We start from the raw sequence: 11402 nt of genomic DNA, 5'->3' as shown, positions 1-11402 counted from the left end.
ACTTTACAGTTTAATACTTATTTGTTACAAATAAAAATACATATTTAAGTGACTCATGAACATTTTTTTTTACATGGTTCAGCATCGAATGTCATTCTGGCCTTTTCTGGCAGTGCTGAAATAGAAATCAGAGATTTTTGTGGGGGGGGGGCAGGTGAGCTTGTTCATGGATTGAAAACAGCAACGGGGTTACAGTTACAGGTTAAATTGACCAGAAACAACTCTGTAAAGTGATGGCTTAGAATATGGAGACTCTACAAATGTACAAATCCAGTATCTTTATATTCACCAATAACAATAATTACCAATAACAACTTCAATACTGGAATAAACCAAAGCAGCTGCTGGTGAGCGTATAAAGCAACTGGCAGTATTTTATTGCTTGGGGGGAGAGGGGAGAGAATTTGTGTGATGTGTTTGTAAAATATATTTACAATTTTAAATTCTAAAAATGTGTTGCAGGAGGAAATGTTTATCATAAAGAAAGCTGAAACCAAAGCATATTAAATAGGACTTTTGTCCTTTCAGTAAATTGACTTAAAAAGCTCATCTCTGACAGTACAAATTTACAGGCTTATGGATCATTAAAGAGTTGTTGTATCAATCTTCTGCTGACATAGTTTTAAAAAAAAGCCATTCTCTTTTAAAACCTTTCTAATTTGTTCAAATTCATTTCAGTTTTGTCAATAATCCTCCTTCAGAGGCTTTATCCCACTAAAAAAGTCTCTGCTTAAAAATCCCCAGGGGTTGCAAGACATACCATTAAATATTTCTTTGCATAGGGAATAACATACGTTCTAACAGAATTTACCAAAGTGGGGGAGCAACGTTCACTGCACACCACAGCTTCCTGCAGGCATTTTGTTAAAACTTCTCAATGGTGCTTTGTCTGAAGAGCTGCACCCTTCCTGCCAGCAGAATAAAGGTCTCCGAAATTACGGATCTGGCCATTTAACCAGAAGACCCGGTGCAGCGTGTACACACCGCTCTTCCTCATCCAGCAGACAGCACCTTTCTGACAAAAAGTTTTTAAAAACCATGTCACCTGGACACCGCTGTCAGCAGAGGTTAACTCCGTGCCTTTCTCCCAAACAGCAGCTGCTGCCGCCGAAGGGAGAAGAACATTTAAATCATGTTTTAAACATCTCCCCAGTTTCTTATTCAGGGGAAAAAAAAAAGGCCCTTATGATTTTTCTTTGTACTGTTGCTAGTGGTAGGTTGTTCAGAATGGAATGAGTTGACTCAACGGAGAAGTAAACTTTTTCAAAAGTAACCATGAATTAATATAAGCCTTGAGACAGACAGACAGACTGACCTCCTGTGCTTTTTCCTGCTATGTAGCATCTGAGCCTCCATCTCAGAGAAATCTTAAAGGGATTTAGCACCATTAATTTTCTTCTGTTACCAAATGTCCCACCTCAAGGATCTTCCGCTATAAGGTGTTTGTAGGATCCCGCATCTCTGCGTTAGCGCTGGCGTGTCCGCTCTGTGGCAGGAAGGCGTTGTTCTGATCGCTCCATTCCCCGCCCGTGGGAGCCTGTTGCTCTGAGCTTCCTTTCTGGGATGCCAGCGGGTTTCTGCTAATCACCAGTTCCAGCTTATTGCCAGACTCTGCGATGAGGGGCACAACCAGGCAGCAGTCAAAGTCTCTGGTGCGAACGTGGTTTACCTGAACGGTTAGAAGACTGATTCTTGTTACCGTTTTAGGAAAAAGAAATTAGATCACAAGAGAAACAGATTTATCCCTGAGACTATGGAACCTGATTTAAATATCCCAGGTAGAGAATCACCCAATACGAGCCTATTTAACATCTGGTCCGGAGACACCAAATTTTCTACTCACCCTTTACCAGAATGCAGCTAAAGTGGGCACATTTGCACTGGTGGTGCGCTGTTTCCCCCCAGATAAGACAGGGTCTTCTTGTATTAATTTTTCTTCCAAAACTTACTACTTTTTTACATGTATAGATGCCTGGACACTAATTGACTTTTTTAATGAACTGTAACTAGGGCTTCTTTTTGGAGTAGGGCTTATATTTCAAGCATCCTCAAAAATCCTGAAAAAATCATACTAGGGTTTATTTTCGGTGTAGGTCTTATTTTCGGGGAAAACAGGATAGCTGTTGGCAGCTGTCACAATGCCCACTGCCCACAATGCCCAATGACATTTAACAGCACTTACTTATTTCTCTTTCACCGCATTTATAAATGTAAATGCAACAGATCACATCTAAAATTTAAATTCAGTCCTTCTCTGGTTTTAATTAATATGTGAAGTACTTTATTGGGCTAGTTGACAAAAAAATTTAGTTTTTCCATCACGATTCAACTTGGTGCTGTGGGAAGTGTGGCATTCAGTGAGAACTACGTGATTACAACTACGTCAATCAACAACTTGGAATAAACACAGAAATAGTTCTGAAGTATCAAGAACAGCAAAAATTACAAATCTGTCTGGAAACATCCTGGGAAATTCCAACTTCTTAGTGAGCATTAGTATGTCATCTTTGGAGTTCCAAAATACCTAACATTATGAAGTAATTAGTTTATATGAGTTCATAGAAAAATCTAGCCTTGGTACCACTGCATCAAAGCCGAACTCACCATGAATTGCTGCCTCTTCTTACTGAGGCTTTAAGAGATTTACTTGGCCTGTGGTGCAGCACAAATTCAATCATTAGTTCTTCCCATCCTTTCCCAGCAGAAATACAGAAGAACAGTGCTGCTCATCATTTAAAATATAATAAGCAATTTAGATAGTAAGGTTGTTCCAACGAGCGATGTGAATGCTTTGTGTAGTTTTCTACATTTACATCAGTGTAGACAATGTGCAAACAGCCTGCCAGCATGGCCACAAATATATTTACAACATAATCTCTGTCATGTCCCTTCATACTAAACCTGTGTGGTGCCAGAAACGTTACCTGTAAAAGTCTGTCATAGGGTTTTAAACCTCCCAGATCGCCAGGGCCAGCTGGTCGAATATTTTTAACATACACGCCTTTTTCCAATAAACCATCTGAGACACTGAACCCAAAATCTTCTCCATCGGAGTCCTTGTATAAAGTTACCTGTGGAGGTGATTTGACATGATGATAAGAAAATAAAAACAGTTTACCCACATTTCTAAAAGCACTAGGCAAGGCTTTCTTCATAGATGTTTGGGTTTCTGGTTTGGAGGTGTTGTGGGTTTTGTGGTGTTTTTTTTGTTTTGTTTTTATCTTTATAGAGAAATCATTAGAGCGATCACTCACCTACTATTTGGTACTTACTGTATTAGATGAGAGTTATCCCATTTTGACATTACATTAGTATTTCCAGAAGATCCCTTATTCTTCAGCAATAAGCAGACCTTTTCACTTCTGCTTGTCTCCTGGAAATTTGTGTGTGTGTTGGTTTTTTTTGTTTATAATCCCACCTTGTGGTGTGAGGTTTTTTTGAGTCTTAGTTTATAGCTACCCTGGTCTCTGGTTGCCATGATCTGAGTAAAAGCATTAAGCTTGGTCATCCAGTTAGTTTTAGTTTTGCTTCAGGGATGAAGACTTGGCCTCAACCAAAGTGTTATGTCTTCCACTACTTCCACAGGGCATGAATGCCACCAGCACTGTAAGCCCTAGGCCAGCCTGGTTTAGGCTGGGCAATGGTCTGCCCTGTAAGGTCTAATCTCAAAAGTGCTCAGTATAAGAGTTATAATGCAATCCAGTATGAGTTATTAATATAATGCAATATTTTAAGTAAGTACAAATAAGGCTCCTTCCGAAAGAGCTTGCAGGCAGTGGTCTTACAGTCACATCACCAAGAGATGGTCATTGAAAAGCAGCAAATAGAAGTTAATAAAACTGTGTGTTAAGAGAAGATTTTTCAGGTGTTCAGAGAACAAGTCCTTGCAGGTAGTTTTGTCAACTCAGTTATTTGATACAAAAGGATTCAGTGACTTCTTTGTAGGCATGAGGTATGTGCTGTAGGTATGTGGTATGCTTAGATTTTTATTTCTGTGAGTTTGGGTTTGTTTTTTTTTTCTTTTCATACCAGGAGCGCAGATCTATGCAAGTAAATTGCACAAGTCAACGGTGTGACATGTGGCTGGCACACTGATGCTGGCACAAAGTGTGTGTGCAGATAACAGTCACACAGTCAAACTGTGCTTTTCCTGCTATAGCCTATGTCATTTTGGCTTCAAAATTACTGGTTCAAAATGTACCTTAGCTGATAAAATGATAACATTAAGAGCACTCTGTAAATTTATAGTGGCTTGGTACCAGTAATGCTCCATGTGCTGCATCCTCATGTATGCCAGCCGCTGAATTGCTTTCTGCTGTTTCTGAATCACAGAATCATTCAAAGTGGAGGAAACTTCGAGAAGTCTCCAGTCCAACCTCCTGCTCAAGGCAGGGCCAAGACTGAGCTCAGATCGGGCTGCCAGGGACTCGGTCAGTACTTCACAGCAGAATGCCAAGGACAGCAGTGCTGGGGCACCACGATGTCTAATGCTGCCTTCAGAGAGCTTCTGAGATCCTGCCTTAGCTGCCATTGTGAGAAAGTAGGCAAGAACAGACAAGGTTGTACCAAAACAGGAGCGAAGGATTTGGTCAGATCAACAAATAGCACAGATAGGTGTGTGGGGTATTTTCCTGCTGTCTGCAGTTCTTGAATTTACTTGGCTTTAGTAGTTTATCAACAGTGTGTTAACCAGAAGGAAAGCAGACTCACTTATGAGTTTGGTAGCTATCCTGCGCAACAGTTGAGAGGAGTTAGATACAATGCCAGCTACTGCAGCACTAGCACTGTTTTAGTTACTGATGTGGATGGTGCATCGCCAAACTGCTGTGAAAACATCTGTGCCTCACGCCATGGTGAGCACAAACACACACACACACACACACACACAGCATTTGGCCCATACTTGACACCAGCTCCTCCTTTTCCCTTAATTTTCTCCCTTCGTGCAGCCCAACAAAGCAGAAAGCCACACCTGAAGTCCCACGAACCAGCTGAAGGTTTTCTCCCTGCCACTCACAGGCTCGTTTTGGGTATGATTTATTACTTTAAACTTTCCAGTGGCTGTTGTGTTTAAGCTCTTCATCATCTTTTCTCCCATCTTCCCCCAAAGTAACTTACTGCTGAACGTGTCATACTTCCCTCCATCCCAGCATGAATTTTAGGAGTCAAAAGGGCATTTCAGCTACTGACAAACCTACCTGCAAGTTCAAAATAATTAATCTTTGAATGATTTTAATTTGTATCAACAGCTACTGTACCAACAAGACTCTGGGGGACTTCTAATAATTTTTTATCAACAAATGCTTTTGTTTGTGATATTGTAGCATGTCTAACATGGCTTTGATCTGAAGTATGTTTGGAGCTCCTATGTAAGTGCTCCAAGATCACCATTCCACAAGACTAAAAAAATAAATGAGGGAGATATATTGACAGATTTGTGTGCCTTTCCTGGCAAGAATGAAAAATGATTAGCACTGGACAAAGACAAAAATTCTCTTTAAATGAGATAATAACTTCTTATTCACACCATCACAAAGGACAGGAGTGCTTCATGTTAACTGCTTCTTAAAGAAGCCTTGAAAAGTAAATGTAAAAATGTGATACAGTGCCTAAGAGGAGAGGACTTACATAAAATACTGCACACTGTTCTAGCACAGATGGCACAGCTTTTAAAAGGAACTTCCCTTTTCCACATTGTCTTTTTCTTTTCCCCTTCCTCTTCCTTCAAGCACTAAAGTGGAGCTGCATCCAACCTCAGATGAACTACAGAAGCCTAAAAAATAGGGGACTCTCTGAAGTCATCTAGACTGGGTTCTTGCCGTAAGGCATTATCAACTGCATCTAACCCATTTCTAAGAGACATGTATTCGCCCTACTTTTTAAAATCTCCAGTGATGGAGACTCCACAGTCTATTAACGTAATCCCTACCAGTGCCTGAGAGGTTTTTCTTGGGTATGAACTTGCTGAGAGTCCAGCCTGCTGCTATCCACGGAGAACAGGATCTCCTCCTCTGCAGTGATGTGAAACAAGGATGGCTCTTCTCTCGACTCTGTTCAGTAGGTTAACATCCTTCTTTAATCTTCAGATGCCAAAATGGACACTCTATTACAGTCAAGACCTTATCAAAGCCAAGCTGGAGTGGAGAATAATTCTACATGTGCTACAGATGGTGGTCTCATTCATATAGTCTAGGAGAGCGTTGCCTTTTTCCTGTATTTTAGTGAGCGGTCTATTGGTAAACAAAATACATACAGATTTTGCTCTACAGATCTGTACAAACTGCAGGTTCACATTAGCTCACCTTAGCTTGTGTTGTGTCTACAATAATGCACATGCTAATTCATGCCAAGCTTGTGAGTCAAAAAAATGGAGCGTTGCAAATTATACTGGGCATGAAAGTGGAGTTTTGCTGTTGAGGGGCAGTGGAAGGACTGCAATGGAGGGGAGGCAGAACCTGAGAATGATCATCCAAAGTCTTTTATTTGCCCTCCACTTGTTCAGGTTGGACTTTCCTGATCTATGTGGATTGAGCACTCTTAGAAAGGAATTACTCACTACCCTGCACTCACAACTTTTATGTACTAAAATATTTTCTCATTTCTCTGGTCTTTCAAATCTACTGATCCTAGAATATTTTTTAAAGCTGTTTCCCTTATGGTTATCTTCTCTTGACTTTTGGTTTATTTAAGAGGAGCTTTGAAATTAAAGATACTCACTCACTTAAGGGACAGGTTACAATTTAACTTTGTTGCATGCTTGACAGTTGCCACATTTTTAGGTGCAAATCATCTGCAGAGAACTTCCTTTTGTATTATAAGTTATAATTTTGGGGCTACTTCTTTTTAGGGCAGCACGTATTCTTCAAAGGGAATCTCAAGAGTAAAACCCCTGCTATCTGAAATACCCTATACCCCAATGGGTATAGGCAAAGCCTGGCCACACAGTTTTCTCATCTTCACTTGCCAGTAGCGCAACCCTGTCCGAAGGGTGTGAGATTGTGGGCAAATCATGCAGCACCTAAATCATGCTGGTTCATCTGTACTTCTGATCACAACTCTTTGGAAGGTTTGATCTCAACAGCAAAATCTCCATTATGGGCAATTTGTTAGACTTTTAAATTTACATCAGGAGCCTAAGGGAAAAAGCAAGCTTAAATGGAAATTTAATTCATATTTCATAAGCAATTAAATAGTTACAAATTTCAAACAGAGGCTTACAAGTTTTGAGTCTGTTTCTGTGCCTCTCCTCCCTTCCAAATCTATGAGAAAATGCTTAATTTAAATTCATGCATCTTGCATAGATCAGCTATTGAGGTATTTTAACTGACTGCAATTTTAAGTTAACGACTACTTGCAATAATAATATTGAAAAATTATCTGATGTCTAGTGCATATTTCTGCTCTCAGAGGAATGCGTGTGCTCTGCAACTTTAAAAAAATGGTCCGCTATGGTTTTTAGAAAAATATTAATCTATATGCTTACCTAGGTAGATAAAAGCAATTAAAGGCATTAATTAAATTTGAGTACTGATACAGCAATATGCCAGCCCCTTAAATTAAATGTTACTTATTAAACCATCTAGTACAGATGTTTGAAGAGATTTGTAAGACACTTATCTCAATCATAGCTTCCTAAGGACCAAGATAGTTCAAGTACACATTTGGTGGATGTATTGCAGTGAAACAGAATTAGCATGGAAGGATTCAGGTTAACTTGCTGCAAAGTTTGCAGCGTTCTGCAAAATAATCCTCAGGGCTGTGTTATCTTTCTGACAGGTGTATATCTGAGAAAGACAGGCTGGTGATATCATCTGCTCACCTTGCCGTTCCCTTACACTCATTTGTATTTGTAGCCTGAGCAGTTTTTTATCCAGTCTTATTCTCTCTTGCCCTACACAGTTGCACTGGCTATTCATGCATTTCACTTTTATGCATGGCTTTTTCTTTGGTAGAATCACGTATTCTTGCTCTCTCACGATTATATTACGAAAAGCCAGTGGCACATTGACCTTAGCTGGCCCATTTTCTGCAATCAAACTTAAGATATGAACTCAGATCTACAGGGCACATAGGCCCTGACCCAACAGGCAGTAAAGAGGCACCTGACCTGTCCTGCTGAAAAAAATGGGAAAGCTCAGCAGCATGCAGTCAAGTACACGCTTGAAAGTCTCACTAAGGTAAGCCTTAGGCAAGCTTTGTCTTAGCTTGATTTCAAAGACTGTTTATACCATCACAGTTTCCCAAAATTGTTCTTATTTCACTAGTTGTCCCATCAGTGGCTCAGCTGATTAAGACATTTGCCTGCAGAGGGCAGAGCGCATTTGCCATTAAGACCTGTTACGAAAAATACTGAAATCAAGGCATTTCTCTGACAGTGAAGTTGCTCCTGTGGCATTGCAGGTCTTTTGGAAAACTATCATTGGACAAGCCATCCAGGCAAAATAGTAACCGAACAGGTTATTAAACCAGAGGTCTAATACAAAAATGAAGGAGGAGAGAGAAAGTAAGAGGCACGTTGCTACACAAGAACCAGCGAGAAAACTAACAGACAACTTGCCATGATTGGCATGAATACAAAAGCAGCCCATGATGCTTGGGTTGACCTTCATGTGTCATCATAGGGCTACAAACACACTTTGGTGAATCAGACTTTAAGATCCAGTCACTGGTTGCTGTTTTTCTTAAATGACCGTAAGGATTTGGAAAATCCTTGGTGTAGGTTCAACTTTCAGATTTTTAGAAAGGAAATGACTCTTTTCTGGATAACAGAACAGGACAGTATAAGCAAACTCAACATCACTTCAGCAGACAGTGGAAAAGTGGGTATTACTGTCTGAACAAAAACTGGAAATTACTAAAATCGAAGATCACAGCAATCTTAAAAAATAGACAACTGAAGAGAATGAAAGCTTAAGGATGGTATTTTTTACTGCCCAGGATTCTAAGCTATCATAAAACACTGACTCATTATTAGAAATCTGACTCCTCCTTTCCAGAAAAGGATTTATTTTATCAGTCATGAAAGACTGGTTTTATAATCCATACAAGAAAACTGTGCCTTTGCTGAATGTGAGCACACCATGAAATACCTACTGCCTTAGTCTCATTTTATATCTCACATTTGCTTGTCACTCAGGAAAACAGAGCGCACTAACTAGCTCCATTAATTACTTCACATAAAGCTGGAAATACCTATAGCTTAAAACTATCACAATGCATCCTAATGATAGTTTACACTGGCAATGGATTCCTTTCCCATATATAAGATCCACTCTGGACTACCTTCTACAAACATTCGTTTATCCCATACTCAGCGAGTCCTGACCTTGCTGAACTAAACTGAAGGAACTACAAACTAAGCTCAGTCAAACCCTGAGGGACTAGAAACCAAACCAACTCTGTTGAGAATGACAACATGTAACTACTTAGTGAAATTTCTCTGTGCCTCCTCTCTGGGAAGATCTTGGACCTTTATGAGGAAGATAGGTGCAGGAGATGGGATGCTCATCCCCAACCAGGAGAACAGCACTACGATGTCCCCCAAAGTTTCTCAAACTGGTTGCTGTTATGGCCTCACTGGACTTGAAGCTTAAACCTGCAGGGTGTTTGCTGTGCATACCTAAAGATACTTCATCCAGTATTTCCTTGGGGTGCAGAGCCACGTTAATATCATCAGGTAATTTCAACAGTCTTGAGCATTAAAAAGTTGCATAGACTGAAGATTATTTATCCTTTTTAGAGCAAAGGAATTATAAAGAGAAGCAACAGCTAATTTGCAATAACATTCTCTATTATGTACATTGAGTCTCTTGTATTTGATTCAAAATGAGTGTTAATTTGAAAAAAGACCAATGGGAGCCCCAAACCCTCCTGAGTAATTTCCTAAAGAAATGTATTTTCTAGAAATTAAACTCTGTTTTTTTAATGAACACATTTTGCAGAGATGAGTTATTGGTATTGTCAACTCAAATTACAATTGGATCCTCCTTGCGAAAGAGCAGTCCCTTTTGAAGATTTATTGTAAAAGGAAACAGTAGACAAGGATGTATCTTATTTGTTTGTTTCCCCCACAAGGATATATCATTAATGTGTTTTGTAAGAACTAATATGCATGGCCCCCAAATTACATCTGTGGAGTCATTATAAAAGGTATTTACTGTATTGCCACATAATTAGATTCCCTATGCTGAATATATTATTTCAAAACTGTCAGAAGAAAAATTACAGACCTTGTGTAACTCCACAGGAGTTGGTGACATGATTTCTTTCATTTCTTGCTTAATTTTTCTCATAACCATGGACTTTCTCCCCACATCTGACGGCAATGTGTTGCTACGAGTAGCTTGACTGTAATGTGGCCTTACAGTACTTCTTTCCTGGAAGCTGGCTTGTCTTCCCAGCTGGCTACGAGGTTGTGGGTTTTCATGATTCAAACTCATTGTACTTCCTGACATAATTGTGGCCTAGAGCATTAATGAACAGGTTAATTTTTAACACAGAATGTAGGTTAAATAAGTGGTTAACTCATAGCAGTAGGAAAAAGTCTCTATTCTTTGTTAAAACACAATCACTCAGGGCACAGCAAAAGGCAAGAGGATAGATGTTCAATCTGCTTGCAAGTCACTATAAAATAAAGGACCACAACAAAACACAACAACAATAACAGAACCCTACAGGCAAAAGTTTTCAGATGGCATTTCAAACTGAAATACTGAGCACTAGAACAACTAAGTTTGTAAGCCAGTCCCCTGGCAGACTGAAGAGCGTGTGGTATAAATGCTTATTTAAAAAATATTTGACATATAAATAAAATGAGTTTCAAGTTGCGGCATAATTGCATATGTTGGAATCGGAGCTATAGGAAGGCATTTACAATTCGGACTGTGTGTGCAAGGTAGAAAAATGTGAGTCAGCAGAATATGTAGGCAGCTCTAGAGTCAGCACGGGCAGAGAGCGTGTCCGGGTACCAGCCCCGGCCAGAGAAAGCTCAGTGCAGGTAACCTCACTGCTTGGAAAGAAACTCTGCGTAACACCCATTATTGCAGGAGTAACTGCCTTAGCTCAGCACTGACGCTCCAGAGATACAAGCTCCTGTCTCACTGCTGGTTTTAATCTCATTAAAAGCTAGTCTTTTACGTTAGATGCAAAAATACACTGAGGGTGAAATCTTGAAAGCAGATGACAGAAGTCATCTCATCCATGGGGTGGAATGGGCTGACAAGAAAAGAGCCCGTGCCCAGCAAGGAGCTGCCTCCCTTGTGAGAGACTTTCTGCTCCGGGCAACAGGAGGCAAATGCACTTTGGTGCAGCCACCCTACGGAAGTGCCACTGTTGGGGACAGGGTACCCTGAATTTCCTATTCATTTCCCCTGGTGCTGGTGGGTAAGTAAGAAGGGAAATTA

General features: G+C 40.0%; 1 protein-coding gene across 16 annotated transcripts in view; it reads right to left on the bottom strand.

Annotated features, from left to right (window-relative positions):
• Positions 1-11: 11 nt before the first annotated feature.
• The window catches only part of GRIP1 (glutamate receptor interacting protein 1), a 327070-nt gene continuing 315679 nt past the window's right edge, over positions 12-11402 (bottom strand). For 5 of the 16 annotated variants that reach the window (XM_071802414.1, XM_065835590.2, XM_071802429.1 and 2 more), the window contains 3 exons: positions 10230-10463; positions 2925-3071; positions 34-1669 (listed from right to left, as the gene is read on the bottom strand). In XM_071802414.1, the coding sequence (XP_071658515.1) occupies positions 1433-1669; positions 2925-3071; positions 10230-10463 (618 nt within the window). In that variant the 3' untranslated portion in view covers positions 34-1432. Of the gene's footprint in view, positions 1670-2924; positions 3072-5929; positions 6231-10229; positions 10464-11402 lie in introns of those variants that run through there. The other 11 variants (XM_071802406.1, XM_071802411.1, XM_065835552.2 and 8 more) reach the window with 9 other exon arrangements.

Source organism: Patagioenas fasciata, chromosome 1, assembly GCF_037038585.1.
Source record: "Patagioenas fasciata isolate bPatFas1 chromosome 1, bPatFas1.hap1, whole genome shotgun sequence".
In the NCBI taxonomy this organism is placed as follows: domain Eukaryota; kingdom Metazoa; phylum Chordata; class Aves; order Columbiformes; family Columbidae; genus Patagioenas; species Patagioenas fasciata.
Note: the sequence above shows the minus strand (reverse complement) of the source record. Positions and strands in the feature narration are given on the sequence as shown.